Source organism: Lycium barbarum, chromosome 7 (genome assembly GCF_019175385.1).
Source record: "Lycium barbarum isolate Lr01 chromosome 7, ASM1917538v2, whole genome shotgun sequence".
Taxonomy (NCBI): Eukaryota; Viridiplantae; Streptophyta; class Magnoliopsida; order Solanales; family Solanaceae; genus Lycium; species Lycium barbarum.
The window spans coordinates 92,993,542-93,018,812 of record NC_083343.1 but is presented as its reverse complement, the minus strand read 5'-3'; the positions used below and the strand labels follow the sequence as shown (position 1 = coordinate 93,018,812).

At 34.2% G+C, this 25,271-nt stretch overlaps 2 protein-coding genes across 2 annotated transcripts; one reads left to right on the top strand and one right to left on the bottom strand.

The window, feature by feature from the left end:
- Window positions 1–287: 287 nt before the first annotated feature.
- LOC132603574 (uncharacterized) lies at window positions 288–5,275 on the bottom strand. The gene is made up of 5 exons (XM_060316704.1): window positions 4,483–5,275; window positions 2,757–2,903; window positions 1,021–1,116; window positions 791–943; window positions 288–672 (listed from the first exon to the last, which is right to left on the bottom strand). Exons 1-5 carry the CDS (start codon window positions 4,966–4,968, stop codon window positions 538–540), a joined length of 1,017 nt encoding a protein of 338 aa, XP_060172687.1. The 5' UTR covers window positions 4,969–5,275; the 3' UTR covers window positions 288–537.
- A 17,920-nt stretch (window positions 5,276–23,195) lies between these two features.
- On the top strand, window positions 23,196–24,404 carry LOC132601604 (uncharacterized). Its single transcript, XM_060314684.1, has 3 exons — window positions 23,196–23,363; window positions 23,446–23,619; window positions 23,688–24,404. Exons 1-3 carry the CDS (start codon window positions 23,196–23,198, stop codon window positions 24,402–24,404), a joined length of 1,059 nt encoding a protein of 352 aa, XP_060170667.1.
- Window positions 24,405–25,271: the final 867 nt, after the last annotated feature.

The following is a 25,271-nucleotide window of genomic DNA, read 5'->3' as shown; positions in this document are numbered from 1 at the left end:
TATGTATAAAATCCAGTATATCGAGCAGTGTTCCGTTACTACTTTACAATCCTACATAACTAAAACATGTAATGAATCAAGCATTATTTTGTGCATGTTAGAAAATGAAATAATTGTACTCTGCATAACTAATCCTTCCATTAGTAATACATGCATGGCTCTATCAGCGACCAAACGACCCCTTAATGTTATAATTTGATGCCATTAGGCTTTTCTTTCCAAAATATAATTTATAATACTGAAGCAATTTGTCACCCTGAAATTAGAAAAGCAGCAACAACTCTGCATCACATGTAAAAATTCAATATGGCAAGAGTTTTGTACCATTGAAGCATTGTAATTAAAAGACAACCGGAAGAATGCGAACCACTTTGTTTCAAGCAGTCCCATATTGGACTGCTATCCAAACAAAAGAGCCATAATCTTCGCGAAGCACTTGCAAAAGAACCACATAAAAGAATTTTCTTGCATGCATAAAAGCTATACAAAAGGAATACGAAATCAACAGGTTCACGAGGTTGAAAATTCTTCGAAAGCTTAGCTGTCAGACACGGCAGCAGATTTACAAAGCGGACAACTATTTTTGTGCATAAGCCACTGTTTTATGCAATGGATATGATAGAAGTGTCCACAACCTAGCTTGCCCGTTTCATCTTCAGCCTCATATTCCTCCTGCATTTAGTAAAAGCAGAAAAAAGAAGTTTTAATTGTTAGAGAAATCAACTTTTTGTTAAAACAATGTTCTGAGACTAACGAACGCAAATATCCAGCAAGTTTTACTAAGCACAACCTGACAGATGCTACACTTTTTTTCCAGTTCTGTGCGCAAATGCGATAAAGTATTCAAAAACAAGGTCTTGGTTCTCCTGACACATTGAGTTATCTCATCTTCTTTCAATCCTGTACTCACATATCCAATTCTATCACCAAGTTCCAGCAGTTCCTGTTAGCAAAAGGTACTTATCGTTAGCACGATGATAGAGTCACAAGGACGGATAGATCCGCAAGGAAATGACTTGCCTCATATGACATGTTATCCAAATTAAGTCTCCAGCTTCGGTATCGATCAAGACCCTCTGTTCTTCCTCCCATAAGACTATTCTGAAGCATCACAATCTGCAACTAGAGTCCAGTTAGTAACACTTACGAATTATGCACACACGCCCCAACTGTCGATGTTAACTTATCAAAAGGGGAAAAAAGATTCATTCTAGGCTACCACAGAAAATTCAATAGATAACAGTGACTGAAAGGTCCTCTAATATTACTAAATTGAAAGGTTTATACAAGGTGAATAACTGATATTATCCACAACTACATGATGCAATTACCATAGGATGGAGCTTGCTGCACGCTGTCAATAACGAACATGCTCAAGGCTTTGTTAACCTAGGATGCCACTATTGCTTTAGCAGCATTAGCCTGATCAGCAACTTTCTTTGCAAGAAAATTGTTACTCTCACGGTAGGGCACCTGAGGACAAGTTTCTACGGCTTCTCTATCAAGTCTACTCACATTATTCTCAGAAAAGAACACTATGATGGCAGGGTAAATTAACAGGAAAATAACATGCTCCATCTTATATTATCTCAAAATCATATTTTGGGATGGAAGCCACCTAACCAACAAGCATTTACCCTAGATTTACTTTGTTACTTGACTTTAGGAAGTCAGGTTAAACAGAATCAAAACTCTGATTACCAAGGTATCTCTTGGTACTACGTCTTTGTTTCTTGCAGGAGTTATTGCCTCTGCATTGTAGGCGTGAAGGAGTAGAAGGCATTCATGTCAACAAAATTGAAGACATTACTGACAAATTAGATCACTACAAAAAGCTTTATTTTTTATTTTTTTCATAACTAAATGAAGGGCAACATAAAAACCATAAAGAAAGTAAGTTGGCCAGAATAGTTAGCAGTTTTGAGCTTGCTATGGAAGTTAAAAGATTCACCGAAAAATTTCACATTGTTATCAGGTTTTCCAGACATTTTAAGAGTTCAAAACCACCAGGAACATCAATTACAAGGCAATGCCAATAGTTTTTAGACAGCTAAGCAAACAATATCCCATTCTTAGTTGTTCTGCATAAATTGGTAAACTGTGAAGGAAGGATTGCACCAAGCTACTTCCAAGATCATCACGCAAATTAAGGTTCACTAAAACGAAAGGAATCAGATTAAGTGGTGATGCTTCATGGAAGTGCAGAAGCTAAAATGACTCTTCTACAACCAAATTTCATAATTTGAGCATTCAACTTCGACAGCACTGACCAAGTATGCTCATGAGTATCAACTTAATCTTGTGATGCAAAGTGCTCGACCATTTTGTTGGACGCTAAGCATGCACCTCGTGATACTCATTAGATTATGCTTTGGCAACCCAAACTGAGGGGCATTCTCATCACAATGGCAGTTCCACTAAGCACCGAAGACCAAAAAAACCCAAAACACCCCCAAGCACTAAACTGAATATGTAAAGCCTCAAAGCAAAATAATCTAAGCCTCTATACCGAACTGCTTCGGTTCAATTGTTTTCCAGTAATAATATGGGCAAAACTGTACACAAATGGCAAACAACATTTCTTACTAAAGAAATGATAATAATAAAATATAAAAGGCACAAGCACATGAGAAAACATAATTTTACTAAGGCATCCAGATAACAGTAATGATTCTTCTTGAGAAAATGAAAAAGCAGCAGCAACAGAGAGAATGCTGTAATGTGTAAATTAGTCAGTAAAGCATGTATCGACAAACCTCCGTAAGTCCTTCAGGAAAACCATAGTGAGAATGGCGATGATGCCTAAACCCAAACCAGTCTGCTCGGGAGTGTGGCATTTCCTCAGTATCAAGAAAAGGATCGTCTTCTGGGCTCACCATTCTTCGCACAGGACATGAAGATCGCTGTGGAAATAAGAAATGAAATTGTGGTATATGCTTCACTTTATTAACACATAAACCTTGTACTCAACATTCACCATCTATACATTCAAATGCAGATAAAATATCTAAGAAGTTGCTTTAAAATTCACAATGAAAATAGATACAGGACAGTTCCAAAAACACGAGGCAGACAAGGACAAGAGCAGAATAGACAACCACAACTAACTTAAGAGATTTGAAGGATCATGAGCATAACGAGATGATTTCTACATGACATAACCAACACGGGCTGTAACATTGTGAATAGCTAAGTGGGGAAACAAAGGCCTAACCTCGATAGAAAAATATTATAACCACGTCTTCCTTTAAGAGACCATCTATGTAGACCTAATTTCACTGTATTAAGTAGCAGAACACCAAATAGTAGTTTGATGCCTGACATTCAATTAGGCTCAAGTCTCAAGACACTTGACCAAAAGTTAAAGGGCACATCCAAAAAGAGCAGTAATTATAATAACATAGGAAGCAAATAACGTCGTACTAGGATGTGAGAAAACAACAACGACAACAATTAAGCATCAATCTCAAACCAGTTGCAGTCACTGTATGAATTCTAAATATCAATCTCGCTCCATTTAGACCTCTGTTTCATTCCCTGTTTTATGTGAAGATGTTCTTAGTAGGATGTCAAATCATCTAATTTTAGGTGTCAATTAGAGGATAAATTATTTAAGTTTATAAACATTAAAACTTTGCCAACTGCATAAAAACTATTACTAGTCATAATAGTTAATAGCTCAACATATTTTAAACAGATTTTACAGAATCATAATAAAAAGAACTGTCAGTAGTAATAGTGACATATAGAATGTGAAGTAAGAAGTAGTATATGTTTAGGGTGTATTTGGTATGGAGGAAAAAAAAATTATGGAAAATATATTTCCATGTTCGGTTGGTTGAAAATATTTTCTCTAGGAAAGCAAATTTCTTAAAAATGAAGAAAATAAATTTCCTAGTAAAAGTAGGAAAAATAAGTTCCACAAGTGCCAATTGCACATTGATTGTGTTCTCTCCACCCTCCAACACACCTCATCTTCACCCCATCCCTTAGCCTCATCCCCACCACCCCACATCCCTAACACCCACCTCCCATAGTATTTGTCTAGACTATATAAAAATGCTTTTAAGATAATACTTTTCGTATACGTACCGAACCCAAGAAAATAAGTAAGAAATACGATTGTTTTCCTAAGAAACATTCTCTTACATTTTTCATGGGAAACATTTCTTTTCATACCCTACACACCCTTAATGCAAAAACATGAGAAATAATAGATGCTCAAAACATAAAAGAATTACTCTTTATTTCAATTTGTTTGTCTTAACTTTTTCTTTTAGTCCGTGTCTTACTTTTCCTTTTAGTCCATTCAAAAAAAGATGACCCTTTTGTTTTTGGCAACTCTTTAATTTCACATGGCATACTTAAGATTAAAGGGTATTTTGGAACATAAGATTCAAAAGTGTTATTTACTCTGTTAAAGTCTGGGTGAACTCAAAACCAGACAAACAAATTAAAACGGAGGGAATAGTAGATTAGTACCTCCCTGGGGGTAATATGAAGTCTGGCTCTACCAGAAAGTGGCCTAGTTGAAACAACACAATCAACAGAAGCAGCATCAGCAGTTAATCCGCACCAAACATCATCTGGAGCAGCTAAACATGAGGAGTTATTACAACAACTGTTCTGGGTGGAAAAGTTATTTCCTTCTCCACCAACAAAATTCAGATTGAGGGTCTTGTTTTTCTTGCTTTTCTTCATCTTATTGTTGACTTTCTTGGATTCCCAATCAGCTGAAGTCTTAATTGTATCAGGCACAGAGACTTGTGGAGATGTTGCCCTGCAACCAAGTCCCCTAAGTGATGTGAACTTGTTCTTCTTTTTACTGGTGGGTGAAAAGGGTGTTAGGAGGATAGAAGAAATGGTTGATTTTGAATACATGGGGTCAGTTTCGGAGATGGGTTTGGGGGTGTTCTGTTGCTTTTGGTTTCTGGGTTTTGTGTTTCTTGTAGAAGTTATTACAGGCATGGTTGTGCAGTAGTAGTGTTTCAACCGTGCAGAAAAATGGTTGCAGGATTTGTGGTGACAGAATATGATTTTAGTATATTATATTATAAATTATAAATAGGGATTGATTAGTGAGAGAACAAGAGGTAAAGAAAAGAATAATAAGAAGAAAGGGAGATGAAAGGATTGAATTGTGGACTGGAGGTGTTAACGGAGAGAAAGAGAGCGTGTCAGAGATAGAGCAGCAGGATTTCTACGGAGACCGCCAAATTGCTCCATGTGTTCCAACCTATAAAATGTTTGATATAAGAATAAATTTACTAAAATCATAAAATATCTTACAATATGATACTCCATTATAAAAAGGTCTAATTATTATGTTTTTAAAGTAATTTGAGAATGAGCAGGTATGTCATTCGTCACTAAGCACATACAGTCAAACCTTTTTATAATAGCAGTGTTTATCTGAAAATTTCATAACTATTATAATGAGGTATTGTTATCTGTGTAAGCTACATTTGATGTTTAGATCTCATTTAGTTGTTATATACGAAAGTACGCAAACAATTATGTTTTTGTACCTTTTATGTTACATATAAACACAAATAATATACTAAAGTCAAACCTCTCTATAACAGCATCGTATGGTCTGAAATTTTTCAGCTATGCAAAAAAATTGCATAAAATCTAATTTTCATTTTTAATTGTCAAATTCTAAGCTTAATCACTCTTGGTATAACGAAGGAAGATCGTTTAATGATGAAAATATATATATTCATATGATATTTTTTATCATAAATAGTGTATTAAATGATCAAATATTTGGTCAAAATCACTATACTTATTATTGGTAATTATAGGTATTCTATTTGTATAAAGATGGTTAATTATTATATTACCAAAAAAAGAAGATAGTTGTTATATGAGGGTAATTTTATAAAAAGTGTACTGTTATAAAGTTAGTTGCTGCTATTGTAGGTGAAAAGTTGTTATAGAACAGTAAAATATAACATAAAAATCTGAAAGAACGTATGAGTTCACGCTTTGCTGGTTCACAGCCTGAGAGTTTATTAAAATAGTCTAAGGGACCAGGTCCTTAAACCGTTTTCACAGATAATGATAAGAAGTAAGTAAGGCAAGATATTTTACGTGGAAAACCCCTTGCTCAAGGGATTAAAAACCACGACCTACCCCAGTAGGATTTCCAACTTCACTAAACTGAGCAATGTTTAGATTACAACCTATTGCAACCTAGGAATTAAACTCTTAATCCCTCTCCCTTACAATAACCCGATTGTAAGCAACTCTTGACTACCTCTAGCAAAGAAAAAACTAATACACCTTGCCTATCTCTAGACAAGTGTATTACTCAAAGTATAAGTAGGTAAGAATTCAAACTAATATCCCATCATCATTATCAACTGTTTCTTCTGTAAGACCAAAAAGTTGGGAGGTAGTGACTGTTTTGGCACTAATGTTAGAATCAGGGTTGTCAGACAAAGAGGTTTTTGTAGATTCAGAGATAAAAACTTTTAATTTTTGTTCCTCTTGAGTTTTAGAGGGACCAGGAACAGTTGGTTTGGGTGAAGACACATTGATTTTTTGGATAGTGGAAATGTGACCTTTTTGAGAAAGAGAGGATGATAGTGGGTCTGTTGGAGTGGGTTCTTTGGAAGGTGAGAGAGTGAGGTTGATTTATGTTCTAACAGAAGATGAGGACTCAAGGTTCGACATGATCTATTTTGAGTGAAAAGATGGAGAAAGGAGTGGGATTTGATGGAGTGTAAGGGTTTGAGGGATTATGTGAGAGAAAGGAAAGAAGAGTGTAAAATGGCTTCTATGGGAGGAAGGAACCGATTTCTATTGGTTTAATCAAAAAGTACTTTTACAACCGGGTCGGTTCAGAGAAAAGTGACGTTTGGGCTTAAAAAGAAGCGGGAACTAATGATGACATGGCATTTAGGAAAAATTAAAAATTATGTAAGTGCTTGAAAGGACTACTAACCTGAGTCATAAGAACCTGACCCCTTGACCTTTATGAAGAGAGCTTAGGTAAAACTCTGAAGAGTGTAGTGTCTCCAATGTTTGGTTGTCCTGAAATTGCCATGTGAGCATACCTGTAACTGTATAAGAATGAGTTACATATCTATAAAAAAACACTTCATGCATTGTACCTCTTTCTTAACATAGCCATTCATAGAAGAGTCATTAGATGATTTTGGTTGGACACCCATAGCTTCAACTAACTCAATCTATATAGCTCAAACATCGTTTCAAGGATTTAGATGACATCACTGATTGCATATTCAACTCCACTCCATGAGTGATCTTTAAATTCATAAAGAACTTAGTTCAAGGGACTTCAGCACATCCAACAAGCTTGTGTTGTCTCTTGACAAGAAGTTGGGACAGATTCTTCGATTGCTTCGGATACAGTTATCCCCTCTTAGATATCTTCAAAGGAGACTCTTTTGAACTTGGTTAATTTTAGTATGCAATTCAGCCCATAGCACAAGGGTAGTGGTTTTTATCATTTGGATACAAGAAAAATTTTCTTGACACTTCAAGGATTTTAACATCTTCCCTCTTAAACCTTTGTGAAAATCCTTGATTGCACTTGAGTAGGGTGCCTTTTTATGGTTTACAAGTTTACAAACACATAAGACGATTTTCCTTATTTATCATCCCTTGTTCAGAACTTTTGTCCATGAGCTGGACATCCCTTTCTTCTCTCCTCTCAAGTCATCTTTAAGAGGCACTTTTGATGTTAAATGTGTTTGCCTTGAGAAATGAGCAACCTTATCAAGCTGAAGTGATAGCTTAGGAACCTCAGATCCTATTTACTGAAGGGACTAGGTTCTTTTGCATTCTTTAGACACTTGGTTGTACCTTCTTCATTTGCTATCCTCTGTTTGAATTATTATCTCAACCTTACGCTCTGTCCTCCTCTGCTTTTGTGATCTTCGTTCCTTTTCAGAGGACTTTATTAAAAATTCCAAGGAGGAGTTCTTCATACCCTTAGAGTTGAGCTCTTTTTAAGTCTTTCTCACGTTCATTGAGACAAAAGGATTTGCACCCAGATCTCTTTAGACAATTCAGCTTGGACCTTTTTGCACTAACCAGCTCACAGTGAATCCTCTGGAACAGGATCTCAAACACACATTTATTAAGCACAAGCCTAATGAAAATACCACCTATAATTAGCACTGCCTTGACAGATCTTCATGAGTCTTGTCTTTCTTTCCTAAAAGAGAAAGTGAGGAGTTCTAGAAACAGAGCACATACAGATTACCTTAGTCTTATCTTTAGCACACCACTTGTTGTCATTTGCTGTTGATATCATATGAACATGGTCCTCCAGAACTTGTATGCTTTTCATTCATATCATTGATAGGGACCAAGTATCCATCTGTTGACAGGATAAGATTATCCATATTGAACTCCCTGACCCATCTTAGTAAACTTGCAATTCAACACTTCAGCATGGTACGCACATTCAAATCCATGAGAGAGTGTCTTGCCAACTTTTGTTCACATAAAGAGTGCATTATCTCTCCATGTTACCATTCGACACACTCCCACCTTTCAAGGCCTTGAGTGAGAAAAGATTAACCATTTCTTCAATTTTGCGCTCAGAGCAGTCACATTCACCAACACCTTGTGACTGCTCCTTTCTCACTCCAGCCCTCACATCTAATTACTTACCGAATTTAGGAACCCAAACCAGCTTGGCTCCCAAGTGATGATAGAATGGATGAACTAGATGTCTCTTTATCCATGCAAGTAATAGGCTCTTCTTTGTTTGAGGATCAGGTCCTTGTCGTCTTGGTTTTCTTTCAATATTATCTCTGTTTCTCTATGCTGTATGAGCTTTATCTTTACTCAAGTCCTCAAAATGACCAGCATAACCATAATGAGTCCAACGCCAATCTTCAGATCCAGAGATACATTTTTCTTCCTTGTCATTCTCATCTTTTGATCTTTCCACCAGGGCAAAGTTAGAGTTATATCGTGAAGCTTCATTATCAGTATTCATCGTGGATGTCTCCCTTGTATCCCTACCATCTTCAGATTCATCTGAGGGGTCTTCCCAAACAGCTAAAGCTTCCTTGACCAAGGTGTCGGCTTTCGTTTTTGAGTTGAGCTTTTCCTCAGGGACCTGGTACTTTTCTTTTTCTTCTTCGACATTTCTGCCGCTGCTTCCTAACTTTGACAAGATTTCGGTGATAAGCATCATTTCAAACTCATCTCCATTTGAGTCACTTTTCTCTTCTGATTTGACACCTTTCTTCTTCTTCTTCTTCTTCTTCTTCTTCTTCTTCTTTTCTTCATTTTTTCTTTTTAGCTCATAAATCTTGAGGTCATTGATTAGTTCATCGAGTGTCAGTTCTACCAAATCCATGGATTCAAGAATAGTGCAAGCTTTCACTTCCCATGAAATTTGCAGTGCCCACAGCAGTTTGCGAACTAAGAGATACTCCTCAATAACTTTATCAAGGGAATGAAGTTCTTCAATGATGGAAGAGAATCTAGTGTACATATCATGAACAGACTCACTTTCCTTCATTTTGAAGAAATTATACTCTATGGTAAGCGTCTCAATTCTGAGTTGCTTTGTTCTACAAGATCCTTCATAGATATTTTTTAGAGCATCCCAGATTTCCTTGGCCGTTTTGCAAAATGCAATGAAATTATACTCTTCTGACCCAAGACTGCGAATAAGGATTTTCTTGGCTTTGAGATCCTTTTGTACGGCTTCTTTGTTAGTATCACTGAGTTTCTTCTTTTCTTTTGAATATGTCTTTTCTTCAGCTTCACAATCCTTGGCAGAAGCATGAGGACCGTCATAAATAATGTACCACAACTCAGGGTCCTCTGTCAAGATAAAATCCCGCATCTTTTCCTTCCACCATTCATAAAATTCTCCATTGAACCTTGGTGGTCTTGTGATAGATTCTCCTTTCTTCATGTTTGGTGAACTAGCCATGACGAGGATCCTTTCTAGATATTAACCTTTTAGAAAGAACCTGCTTTGATATCAATTGAAAGAACCTATGGGTTCACACTTTGCTGGTTCACAGCCTGAGAGTTTACTAAAACAATCTAAGGGACAAGGTCCTTAAATCGTTTTCATAGATAATGACAAGAAATAAATAAGGCAAGATATTTTACGTGGAAAACTCCTTGCACAAGGCACTAAAAACCACGACCTACCCCAGTAGGATTTCCAACTTCACTAAACTGAGCAATGTTTAGATTACAACCTATTGCAACCTAGGAATTAAACTCTTAATCCCTCTCCCTTACAATAACCCGATTGTAAGCAACTCTTGACTACCTCTAGCAAAGAAAAAACTAATACACCTTGCCTATCTCTAGACAAGTGTATTACTCAAAGTATAAGTAGGTAAGAATTCAAACTAATATACCTAGACTAACTCTAGCCTAATGTACCACTTAAAAGCTTGTGAAGATAAACTTCTTACACGCAGCCCTTGAGATTTCAAGCACCTACAAACAGCCTCTTAAAAGAAGTGTAGGTTTACAATTTATAGAACAAAGACTCAACAGGCTAAGGACTTGAAGCATCTTCAGTTCAGGGATCTAGTCCTTGGGCTTGTTGAGGCTTTGTTTTTTAGAGCACCTTGAGAAGGGTGGCGGTTGCACTTGAGAGAAATATAATTTTCAGATTTGCAAGTGGGCTTTCGGAGCTGTTTATCGTATCAGAGGTTATGTTCGACCCGCACCCTCTTTCTTTTTCTTTAAATAGAGAAAGTGGTGTCGTGGGATATTCAAGAAAAGCTTTGCTTCCGGCGAAGGTAAATTTTATATATATATATATATATATATATTCACCTCTTCATCAAGAGTGAGTTGATCAAAATGACTAAGTTTAATGACTTGACCAAGTGAGGAACATGTGAGAAGCATGTGACTATGGATAGGGACCTTTCATCTTTTCATATTGGCCTTTAGCTACAAGTTTGACCTCCTGCTTGCTACTGCAGTTCTTCCAGTCAGAACAGTGCACACAACTTTTCCAGTTATCGTGTTTCGTACAGTGCCCAGGGAACTTGATCAAGGACCTGATCCTTGGCGTGTTTGTCAAATCATCAAAACGACAATCATAACATAACTCATCAAAATCGGTTCTGAAAAAACTTAGTTATTATAGAGAGGTGTTGTTATATGCGAGTGTCGTTATAGAGAGGTCTGACTGTACTTGTTAATTTTAAAATCTCATTGATTTTCATATCTCATTCATTAATTAAAATTTGAAAAGACTAATAAATTACTAATAAATCCATAATTAGTTGTACCATACCAATAAATAATTAAAATCCAAGGAAAATATGCATTTAAAATTAATTGAAAATGTAAATATTTCAAGTTTGACGTAAGAGTACTACAATTGTAGGTTGTTTCATAAAGTTCAGTCTCTTAGTGATAATATAACACTTGAATTGATGAAGAATTTTGTCCAAACTTTCAACAAAAGGGGATTCAAAAGCTTTCCCTTGAAGGTTTCTTAAGAGCTTAACAATTGACTCTTCTATCTAACCCCAAAATAACATTTGACTCTTAACAATAGCTTTTGTCTGTATAAATAATATATTTCTTGGATAATATTTGAGTATGACTGTTATAGATAGGTAATTTTACAAAGAGTGTACCGCTATAATGAATGTCACTGCTGTTATAAGTAGAATGTTGTTATAGAGATGTAAAATATAACATGAAAAAAATGGTTCCGGAGAAATCAGACTGTTATAGTGAAATGTCGTTATGACGAATGACAATTATAGAGAAGTTTGACTGTATGTATTTTTACCGTTCAATAGTTGATTTAAATATGCTTTTAATTTAATTGGAGCCACTCCTTAACCTAATTAGCTGATTAATAAGCAAAAAATGACCAAGTATGCTCTTACAGACTTACAATATGTGAAAGAGCAAATATATCCTTCCTTAATAGTTTAACATTTCTTTACCAGGTGAAAATTTGACATTTCTTTTCTACTTGTGCTTATGAAACAACTGAACCAAGCACCAATTTCAAAATCATAGTGTAAATAGTTTAGCTTAAGTTTATAGTATTAGTTATTTACATATTAACGATAAATTTTGGGGTATAGTCTCTTAAAAATCTTGAAGAGTGATGTCGTAGAGAATTTAGAAATTCGAAGTTTCTTTAATTCTTTGAATTGAAATGGCGTCGATATGTAAATTATATATCGATGTAACATACATTCATCTCTTCAGTGATAAGAATTATAATTTATAAACATATTGTTTTTCAGCTTCTTGAGTTATTTTACAATCGATTTACGTATTCTTTACGATACACTTTTATCCTAAATTAAAGACGAGATAATTTTCATCATGTTATTATGAAAGTAAAAAGCATCAGAGTTTTAAGTTTAATTATCGTGTCTAGATCAATATTTTTCTTTGAAATAACATCAATCTTCAAGGGTCGATTTTCTCCGCGAAGAAACACTGTTATAAAAAATTAGTGGGAAAGGGGGATTGTCAGTAAAAAACTAATGTTTCTTTAAACTTGGTTAAATTTGAGAAAATCATAATTAATTGAGTATCATTCATGGTATTATTAACGAATGACACATCTGCTCAATTTCACATATTTTAAGAGCATACTTTTTCCTTTAGCTTATTAATCAGCTAATTAGGTTAATAGGGGCTCCAGTTAAATTAAAGGCATATTTGGATCAATTATAGAATGATAAAGACACATGTGAGCTAAACTATTAACAGGACATATCTGCCAAATTTCAAATACTTAAGAGCAAATTTGGACCTTTTTCGTATAAGCTAATTAAGATCTTATTTTAAGAAAATAAGCTAAATTAAAATCTTCATTTCTGTACCAATTTCAATACTACATTAAATGAAATGGATTGGATTAATAAATTAATCAGTATAAGTTATATCCATTAAACCTATAATATTCGCACAGGAACAAAAACTATTAGACTATAATAACATACATAAAAGTCAAGTCTGAAAACCGGTGAGAAGAAAGCCAGAAAATTGTTATTTGAGGTTTTGAGCGTAGGAATATCCGAATATGGCACGAAAATTTATTTATGGGTGATTGGTGAATTTCCCTAATGTTTGGTTTTTTAAAATAAAAACAGCTTCGATGGGACAAGTAGTGAGCCTTTCTTTTCATTTGATTTGATTATATGGTGATTGGTGAATTTCAATTCTAGTTGATTTTCTTATTAGAACAGCTTTGATAGGAAAAGTAGTTCTTCTCCTCTTTTTCTTTATTGAAAGCTGAGCATAGTAGTAGTATTCCTTTTGGTTTGATTTGGTTTTGTTTTGGTAGGACAGTTGGTTTGTCTTCTTGTTGGCTGAGTGGGCGACTAATTAGCTGAATTGCCAATGAATGGTTTTGGTGTCAACTTCGGAATTTGAATTATTTCTTTGCTTTATTTTATCGCTTTCTATTATAGTGAGAAGAGAAGGCAGGCGCCGCAGAGCTTATTGTTAATTAAGAGCTTGTTTGCTTTAATTAGGTTTGTGTTTATTGGATTAAAAATAAAAGATAGTTAAAATATGGATTGAAAATTAGCAGTGTATGGGAAGGTTGGGTCTGTTGGATTGTAACTTTCGTTTTAGTTGGGTGATAGTATTGTGTTTTTCTGTTACAAAATAATGAAAAAAATGCATAATTATGTGATCTTTTATAAAAATTTGCCCAAAATTTGGCATACGAGGAGTCTTAACCTCGAGGTCAACAATCGCCGGTACATAGGGATTATTAGACTATCATCTCTTTTGGCGTCATATTTAGACTTCTCAAGTACTCAAATAAAACAATCGATTTAAAACCATCATGTGATGATCGATTAATCTATTTTTAACCCCAAAAATGTCTTCACTAGAAAGTAGAAAGCATCAATATCTGGGGGTGGGGATCCATTATTCCCATGCTTTTCTTTTAAAAATTCTCGAGAATAATGTCTTCCTAGTTCCTACTCCACTATACACTTCTTCGATAAAGGGACCCGGCACTTTTGTAACCCAAAAAAAATAATTTAGAACCAAACTAATCCATTAAAAAAAAAGAATCAAATTAAGCTTCACGCACAGAATTTATGCGTGAAAGGACCAAACTGTAACTTTTTAAGTTTGGTCCTTTCACGCACATATTCTGTGCATGAAAGGGGGTATTTTTTCCCCTTTTTTTAAGCTATCAAAAATCACGTTTTTTCCATACTTTGAGCAAAGATTAGTCATGTTTCAAAACCCCGAAATATCAATATTTTATATAGAACTTAATATATTTTTTTGCATACAATAACGTCGGCTCATTACATCAATTATACCTAAACTTTGGATCGTCGTTTTAGGGGTTGTAAAGTTCCCCGAAATAAGTTTTGTTTGCTTGGAAACTTGTCATCTTTAGATCTAAGTGTCATATTTTATAGGATTTTGATTTAAGTATTTTGAAATAAAAATATTATATTCAAAAATACTTCATCCAATAGAGGTTCAACCAAGGTATAATATATCTCATTCAATGCTCTCACTAAGGTTTGATCCCATGTTGTTGGCATAAAAAAGAAGTGAGTAAAAAAGTGAGGCTTAAACCACCAAGCCAAATTGGTGAATGTTATAAAGTAGACACTTTTTATTTTTTATATTGTTCACTAATGCTATCTAACTCGTTTTCATAAATTGAATTTCGAACCTCGAAATTGACATTCAAAACATCATTACCACGGGATTAGCATCTCGAAATAGATTTTTTATCATTAGATTTTTATTAGAGAAGAATGAAAATTTGGCACAAATTTGGGGCAAAATTCAAATTGAATGGGATAACGGGCGTTTTTTGGAAAATCGGCTAGGCCAAACTGCCATCCGCGTAGATCTCGAAAAAATACCCTGAATAAAAAAAAAATTCGCGTAAATCGGACATCCGAGCGCAAAGTTATGACCATTTAAGGTTTCAACAATTACCAACTAGTTTTCTACCTATGCTCCGGTCTTTATTTTTTATTTACGTGAGTGAAGAGGCATATGTATACTTGATGTAATGAGCCGATAATATTGTACGCTAAAAAAAAAAAAATTAAGTTCTATATAAAATATTTATATTCCAACGTTTTGAAACGTGACTAATCTTCGGTCAAAGTATGAAAAAAAACTTAAAGATAACAAGTTTCCAAACTTACTTCGAGACACTTTACAACCCCTAAAGCGACGATCCAAACATATATGTATACTTGATGTAATGAGCCGACATTATTTTACGCTAAAAAAAATATTAAGTTCTATATAAAATATTTATATTCCGGTGTTTTGAAACGTGACTAATCTTCGGTCAAATTATGGAAAAAAGCTTAATTTTGAGTTTGATTTCCAAAGAACAAAGATGATAAGTTTTCAAGCAAACAAAGCTTACTTCGGGGCACTTTACAATCCCTAAAACGACGATCCAAACGTTTAGGTATACTTGATGTAATGAGCCGACGTTATTGTACGCAAAAAAATATATAAAGTTCTATATAAAATATTGATATTGCAGGGTTTTGAAACATGACTAATTTTTGCTCAAAGTATGGAAAAAACGTGATTTTTGATAGCTTAAAAAAGAAAAAAAAAAACCCCCTTTCATGCACAGAATCTGTGCGTGAAAGGACCAACCTCAAAAAGTTATAGTTTGGTCCTTTCACGCACAGATTCTGTGCGTGAAGCCTAATTTGGTTTGTTTTTTTTTTTAATGGGTTAGTTTGGTTCCAATTTTTTTTTTTTTTTTTTGGGTTACAAAAGTGTCGGGCTCTCGATAATGACCATGTTCTCAACCCTTGCATAGTTTTTTCAAAAATAAAATTATTAACAAAGATATTAGAGTTGTAATCTGGTGATTTAAAAACTTTTCACACATTCATTACTAACAAACAAAAAGGAAAAAAGAAGTAGTAGTAGAAGACAAACATTGAGAAAGTCATTATGGGTTGTTTGGGCAAATTGGATTATTTTGTTGGCGATTGAGGTAGGAAATCATTTAGTGAGTTTGGTATGACAAAAAATGTTTTTTAATAAATATTTTCTCGAAAGATAGTGATTTTTCTTATTCATTCTCTTGTGTAGTGCAACTTCTAGTGGTGGCGGGTAGACGTGATAGGAGGTGGTGGAGTAGATGGGGTAGGCAGGGGTGAGAGTAGGTGCAGTAGCGGATCTAGGATTTAAAATTTAGGGTTCAACCTTTTAATTTTTTAGCATTGAATCATTATATTTCTAAAGTTATGGATTCATATCTACAATTTATTGTAAGTTAGTAAATTTTTACGCATAAATTTATACCCCACTCTTACCCCAATACCCAAGCCACCAAACCTGACCCCTACCCCATCAACACCCCTCATACCCTCACCTACTCGAAAAATATTTTTCATCAAATTTTTAAGGAAAACATCTTCTCATATTTTGAGAAAACATTTTCTGTTGTACCAAACACACCCTTAATGGAGAATGCCATTGATGAATATCATCATCATTGGCCTTCTGGAAGTGCCACCAAATTTATGCCTTTCTAGATTTTCATTCACAATTATATCCCATAATTGATAGGTGCACCTACAAAAGCTCATTATTGTACTCCTAATTCTCCAACAACTCACTTATAACGCAGAAAAACTTTAAATCCCTGTCTGCATTGAACAAATATACATAGTACAGTAAGTAACCAAAACCACTAAAATTATATGATAGGGCGCGCTTTAAATGAAGACGCGAATCTAGTACTTATGTAAATGAATACGCTAATTTAGGATTTTTAAAATATGAGTGGACTATTAAAAAAAAAGAGGAACAAATATATTAAGAGGGTTTTTGGATTGGATTTTTAAAAGTGACTTATAAGCTAAAAATCATAAGTTGGTCCTACCCAACTTTTAGCTTATTTTTGGTATCTTTTTAACCTAAAAATAAGTGCTTGCAAGCACTTTTTATCTCTCTCAAACACTTCAAAAAGAAAAAAAGAGCTTAAAAGTCAAAAAACACTTTAAATACGCCAATCCAAACACCCTCTAAGTGAGAGTTGATCATCAATCCTCTAAGTAAATAACTCAACATTTAATCAAGTGTACCATTTAACCTTCTTGTAGTCTGAGTGCTAGCAGATAGTATTATACAAAATTTTAAAAATATATACATAAAATATCTAATTTTACGGAGAGATTATGAATTCACATGCCCATTTTTTAGCCTATAAATTGGCCGAGTAATTCATTCTTAAACAAATTAGGTATTTGAGCTAGAGAAATAGAAAATCTTTGTATAGAAAATGCTTTTCTCTCTTCTAAATTGTTAATAGTTAAGACAATAAGCTTCTGATAGTGAATGGTTTAAAAATTTGCTATTGATATATTGTACTCTTTGGTCAAACTCATGTGACAATATTAGTATTCAGGGAGTCAAATAGGATTCTCTGATCAAGCTTTACTTAAATATTACTAAGTATTAAATTATTAATTATGTTATTTTTTATGTAATTTTATTTTTAAAACGTAGAATAATTTTGTGGTCCTTATTCCTGCAACTAGACGGCCAGCACGGGTCCAACACTTTAGATTATAGTGCATCTATATGTATGCAGTTGTCTTTGAATAGTGATAATATATATATATATATATATATATATATATATATATATATATATATATATATATATATTCAAAACACGATTAATATAACATTGTAGTTTGTGCTCCGTATCTAAAACTTTATTATATTAATATTTGCTACGAATACAAAATCGGCAAATTTATTAATATTTTTAAAAGAGAAGACTTGTTTAAAAGGAAACTATTTTTCTCTCTTTGAGATAAAATAATAGCAATATTTAAGCATCAGTTGATACTTTTAATTTTAATTCGATTAATTTAAAGGTGTAAAATACTTATTATTTTTTATCAAATTTTGATTTGGATAATTCTAATTCAAATTATTAAATTAATTTTACATGTTTAAAACGAAACAAAGTAGAAATTGATTTTCTATTTAAACGAAGAAATACTATATTTTAATTTTTGGTAAATATTCTCGGTTTAGCTCATTTTACTTGTCATGTTGTCTTTTGGAAGGTTTTTTAAGAAAACGTCGATTAGAATTATAATTTGACTAATTTACCTTATTCATTATTTGATCTCCATTTGATATATTTTTTTTTACGGCATTAATCTTTTTTCACATTTATTAGAGTAAGAATAAAAATAAAAAAGTAATTAAATTCTATCTTATTTTAAAATATAATATTTTAAGTATATTTATTTTAGTAAACATAACAAATAAATGACATGGCGGAATAACAAATACAACAGTTTAATATCTACATTAGATCTCAGGCTAATATAAAAAAACAATTGTATGATTTGACTACTTAACCTTTTGAAGAAAAGTAATTTCATTTGCTCCCACTAATGGATTGATACGCACGCGGTAATGAATCCATCATTATTGACTTAATGAGATACTTTGAAAATTACATAAATATTGTTTGATTTTTTAATATGGGGTGCACTTTTCTTTTTGGACATTATTAATTTGCACTATTTTTATGCATTTATATATATATATATATATACTATGTTCAAAACACGATTGATATAACATTATAGTTTGTACTCCGTATCTAAAACTTTATTATATTAGTGTTTTACTATGAATACAAAGTCTGCACTTTTTTTTACATTATGTTTTTTTAATATGGGGTTCACTTTTTTTTTTTTTATATTGCTTGATTTTGTTAATATTGGGTCCACTTTTTTTTATCGTGAGTTTGGAGATGGTGGATTCCACTTTTTTTTTTTTTTATATTGCTTGATGTTGTTTATTATAGGGTCCACCCTTTATGGGGTGCACTTTTTTTTTTTTGGACATTATTAGTTTGCACTATTTTTATGCATATAATATATATATATATATATATATATATATACTATGTTCAAACACGATTAATATAGCATTGTAGTTTGTGCTCCGTATCTAAAACTTTATTATATTAGTGTTTGCTACGAATACAAAGTCTGCAATTTTTTTTTGACATTGTTTTTTTTTAATATGGGATTCACTTTTATTTTTATTTTTTATATATTGCTTGATTTTGTCAATATGGGATACTATGTTCAAAACACGATTAATATAACATTGTAGTTTGTGCTCCGTATCTAAAACTTTATTATATTAGTGTTTGCTACGAATACAAAATCTGCATTTTTTTTTGACATTGTTTTTTTTTTAAATATGGAATTCACTTTTTTTTTATTGCTTGATTTTGTTAATATGGGGTCCACTTTTTTTTTTCCGTGAGTTTGGAGATAGTGGGTTCCACTTTTTTTTTTTTTTTTTTTGTTTAACTCATTTTACTTGTCATGTTTTCTTTTGCACGGTTTTTTAAGGAAACGTTAATTAGAATTATAATTTCACTAATTTACCTTATTAATTATTTGATCTTCATTTAATATTATATTTTCTTTTATGACATTAATCTCTTTTCACATTTATTAGAGTAAGGAAAAAATGAAAAAGTAATTAAATTCTATCTTATTTTAATATATAAGTAATTTAAGTATGTTGCTGTATAATAATTTCATTTGCTCCCACTAATGGAATGATACGCATGTGGCAATGAATCCATCATTATTGATTTAATGAGATACTTTGGAAATTACATAAATAATGTTTGTTTTTTTTAACATAGGATGCATTTTTTTTCATATTGCTTGATTTTGTTAATATGAAATCCACTTTTTTTTTCGTGAGTTTGGAGATGGTGGATTTCACTTTTTTTTTAATATTGGTTGGTGTTTAGTTGGGACCCATACTTTTTTTTTAGTATTAGTTGATGTTTAGTTGGGGTCCACACCTTTTTTTTTGTTGGGTGGAAAACGTCCGGCGAAGCATGGGGTGCAAACCCATGCTTTTAACATAGAATGCATTTTTTTTTTCATATTGCTTGATTTTGTTAATATGAAGTCCACTTTTTTTTTCCGTAAATTTAAAGATGATGGATTTTTTTTTTTTTTTTAATATTGGTTGCTGTTTAATTGAGACTCATACTTTTTTTTTAGTATTAGTTGATGTTTAATTGGGGTTCACACTTTTTTTTTTTTGTTGGGTGGAAAACGGACCACGAAGCATGGGGTGCAAAACCATGCTTCTATATAGTACTAAAACTAAAAGTGTTGCTTTTGTGGCTCTCCTTTTTTCTTTTCTTTTTTAATTGGTCTTAAATCTATGGTTAAAAAGCTTTTGGAAAGTTTATGATGACTGATGAAGTGTTGAAACTTGAAAGGGACTAGAGTTCTTTATTATTATTAGTATAAATCGATAAATGTGAAATTACTAAAAGAAGAGAAGCTGATTGGTGCTTTTCCTTTTGGTAGTCCAGTGTCTGATTCATCAGCTACAAATTCCTGACACTTACTTTTTAACTTTCATCTTTCTTGCTTTTCTTCTACCCCTTCAATATTCCCTAACCTATTTCTTTTCTTCTTATTGCAATTTAATAATGCTCGACCTCTGTGTTGAACATATTTTAATTAGATATACTAGTTCAAGTACAGCATACAAAGTCAACAATTAGCTAACAAAGGACAAACCCATTTCCGTGGAGGAATTAAGAAATCGAGGAAAGAACGAGGTTTGGCTCGTGGCATATTTTTATAGTGATTCCCTATCATTAATTGTTTTTTTTCTCTTCTTATTTCCAAATTTAATACTTCAGATTAAATTATCTTATTAAACATGTAATCTAAAAACTCTTTTAATATGTTTAAACTTTCGCAAATAGCATTACCTAATGTGTGTTGATATAAATTAACAATTATTCTATTAAATAATAGAAAATGCATGCAAAATATCACCATTATAAAAATTGCATGTGCCTAAAGTGATAGGCAAAAGTGCCAAATACATTGATGATACGGTCTGGTGAACGGATAGATATTTCTTCCTGCTAGTGGTCGTCTGATCATGAATATTTTTTATATTTTCCGGAGTTAGATTTTGGAAATTATGTTTGGTCATAAATTTTGAAATTCAATTTCAAGTTGAATTGTGGAATTTGAAAAATATCAAAAAAAAAAAAAAAAAAACACTTTTTTCATTCCAAATCACTCATAAAAATTTAAAGACAACTCATGTATTCATGGCCAAAAACAACTCCAGTTTCCAAATGCCATTTTTTACTTTGAAAACATTTTTTTTCAAATACTTTCTCTGTTCCATAATAAGTGTCACCTTAGTAAAAACACGCATAATAAGAAACTAATAATTCAATTTGAACTTTATGAAATTACCCTTATATAGTAAAAATAAATTACTTTTTCCTTTTGATTAGAGCATGCACAAACAGTAATCCTTTTGACACTTGGAATCCAACAATACCAAGTTGTTATGTGGCTTTTCCAATCATCATTTAGATTTTACTTTCACTTGTCAAATTTTTTTTTCTAACGGTAGAATTGAAAAAAGCTAGCCAATTTATGTCTTGATTTTCTAAGGTGACGCTTATTATGAGATAATTTTTTTTGGCTAAGGTGATACTTATTATGGGACGGAGGAAATGCTCTCAATTTTCATGGCCAAATGGACCCTGAAAAAAGTTCCCAATTCCCTTTATTTCAAATTCTTTGCTTCCAATTTCAATTTGTTGCGTTCATTATTTTGTTAAGGACGAGAGAAGGGTTGCAACAGGTCCTAATACACGGAAAATGGAAGCATCCAATCAAACCATAAACCAAATCAATTCGAAGAAAAAAAGGAATACTTTTTTGTTTGGTTTGGTGTTGGTTTTTAATTTTAAAAAATTGACAAAGTTTTATTTGGTTTGGGTTTTAAGTAAAAAATAATCGAAAAAATCCGAACCAAATCGACTATATAAATATTTATTTAAAATTTTTAATTGCACATATATACATGTATATTCTTATGTAAAATATTAAATTATATAGCACATATTAATCTTTTGCACTCTTAATTCATAATCTATGTGTTTGCCTTTATGGTTGTATACGGTAAAAACTGAACCAAATTGTTGTTGTTCCAAGACGAGCAGTCGGAGTAAAAATGAGATCGCAAAAACTTTGAGGTACAGTCGGGGGAGTCGGAGTCCGTGAAATCGGTGATTTGCTTGATAGGACATCATAAACCGAAGGAATGTTAATAGGCGGAGAGACTTCGAGCCCGAGGGAAAGACACTCAACACGGGTTCGAAGGATCCGTTATGAGCCAGGTCACGCGCCGCCAATCGCGCCATAATTTGCGCTGACATCCGTATGAAATCTCTAACATCTGTACGGAGCGCCGTTTTTGTGGATTTTAAGGTTTTCTTAAAGAGCCTTTTTAGGGTTGTACAAAGGCTCATCTACTGTTTGCTATAAATAGGGGTGAACCTCTTGCATTTTAGGGCTAGTTTTTCATACACACTCATACTTGTAATCTGAAAATTATATATTGAAGCTTTCTATTGGTTTGGCTCGGGGCATAGGCGGTTCTTTCCAAAACCGGACCAAATTCACAGTGACGAACATCTTGATTTCTTAAGCTACTTTCTTTCTTATTCACTAATATATTGCTTATTATCGCGTATTGCTTTAGATAAATCACTAATCAAGCCGCATATCCTTTAAACCACGTATAAATTTAATTGTTACCATTTTAAGGTAAACCATTTGGCGCCCACCGTAGGGCTGAGGGTAATAGTGGTGATTGGTTTACAACTATATGTTTCACTTGTTTTTTGAAAGCTTGTGATTTCAGGTAATTTCGAGATATCAAACAGCAGTCAATCGGTGCAGGTGAACAACAACGAACTGATGAGTCACCCCGACGAAAACAACAACAATGGGGTGCCAAACCACAACGCTCCCCCTGTTGATCCTGTCGATCCAAATGTTGTCAACTCAACCGATGCTATCAACTAGAACGTCGGCACTCAGGCCACAAATCCTTTAAATAGCGATAATTCAGCAATTTTACCTCGGGTGCCAACTCGAAAAACACTGGGCGATGCCGTAGAGGAAATTAAATTACGTTTGATATATGATATGTTGCAGGAACAACAAGTGGCTATAGCTCAACCTAAAAAAAAAGGCAGCGGAGCAGTTGCGGCAGGGCCAAGTCGGGCTATTGAACCAAACTGAGAGAAGGATCGGGTTGCTGATAGTGGTAATGACTCGGGGTTTGATACGTCTGCCGAGGTCCTGAAAATGCTCGAAGCATTGGCTAAACAGATTGAATCTAATGAGAAAAAGGTAGAAACGTACAACTCTCAAGTGGATCTCGGGGGCCCCTCCGATCTTGAAAGGACCGGACTCAAAAAGGTATATTCAAAGGCCTTTTCCTCCAAGCGTAGCCCTGAAGTTGATCCCGATGAGGTTCAAAATGCCCGATATTAAAAAGTATGATGGAGCGATGGATCCACAGGAACATGTGACTTCGTATACTTATTCCATAAAGGGAAACAATGTTGAAGAGGATGAAATTGAGTCAGTGCTACTCAAAAAGCTTGGTGAAACGTTGTCTAAAGGGGTACTAACTTGGTACGACCATTTGCCAGAGTATTCCATCACTTCTTTTGAGATGCTCGCAAATGCTTTCATTATAGGCCATGCCGGGGCTAAGAAGGTGCAGGTAAGGAAAACGGACATCTTCAGAATCTCCCAAAGAAACGATGAATTACTCCGAGAATTCGTGAATAGGTTCCAAAAGAAACAAATGGAACTTCCCCTCGGTCCCAGAAGAATGGGCTGCCCAAGCCTTTACCAAGGGTCTCAACTGCCTCATTTAAGTTGAAGGAAAATCTATTGGAGTACGAGGCAGTGACTTGGGCCGATGTCCATAACAGGTATGAATCCAAAATTCGGGTAGAGGATGATCAACTTGAGCTTCCACCAGGTCCGATAGGCGGAAGCAAGAATTCTGAAACGTCAAGGCCGTCAAAGAATAGATATCGACCTTATGTTCAACCGGAGAAGTCCAACTTTAGGTCGGATAGAGGGAAGAACGGTCCCATTCATCATTCGAGCAGGAATGACAGACAAATTAATCGCGGTCTAAGCAGTCAAGGTTTGCAGTTTAGAGGTGATACCAGCGGGACCGCTAATAATGGGGACATCCCGAGGTTATCCGAGTACAACTTCAATATTGACGTCACTGATCTTGTCTCAGCCATTGGCCATATTGAGGATGCAAGATGGCCGAGGCCACTAAGATCTGACCCTGCTCAAAGAGATCCAAGTATGATGTGCGAGTATCATGGTACTCATGTTCATAGGGTAGAAGATTGTCGTCAACTGAGAGAGGAGAAGGCTCGATTATTGAAAAATGGTCACCTTCGTGAGTTCTTGAGTGACCGAGCCAAAGGAAATTACAAGGGTAGGGAAAATCACAAACAGGTTGAGCCCATAGAGCCTTAGTACGTGATTAATATGATAATTGGTGGAACAGAAATGCCACGAGGTCTGATGATGAAGAGGACGAAGGTCTTGGTTTTTCATGAGAAAAGAACCAGGGATTATGTGCCCGAAAGATCTATTTCCTTCAACGACGAAGATGCAGAGGGCATCATTCAGCCCCACAACAATGCTTTGGTAATTTATATTCTTATTTTTAAATCTCAAGTTAAACGTATTTTGATTGATCCAGGTAGTTCGACCAATATTATCCGGCGGAGATTGGTAGAACAACTTGGGCTGCTGGACCAAATTATGCCAGCAGCTCGGTTTCTCAGCGGATTCAACATGGCAAGCGAAACTACTAAGGGAGAAATATCTTTGTCAGTAAATATTATCGGGACTATTCAACAGACGATGTTCTATGTCATCGAAGGTGAGATGAAATATAATGCGTTGCTCGGCAGACCATGGATTCATAGCATGAGAGCAGTACCCTCGACATTACATCAAATATTGAGGTTTCCAACCTCGAAAGGGATAAAAACGGTCCGTGGCGAGCAACCCGCGGAAAGGGAGATGGTCACAGTCGAAGAAGCACCCCCCAATCAAAGGGAACCATCCCTAAAGGCTGCTGAACCTGCCAAAGGCAAAGCTGCCAAATAGCAATTACAGGATGGAGGCCCGATTAGCTTGAGGGGAGAAAAGGAAAAGATGAGCCTGAACTTCGAAGAAGACGATTTCAGTGTACCCAGGTCGTTCGTGCTACCTGATGACTCAGATGCAACCAAGTCAACCACAGAAGAACTGGAACAAATTATCTTGTTTGTTCATCTGCTGGACAGAAAGGTATACATGGGCACGGGGTTAACCCCGGAGCTCAGGCGTAAA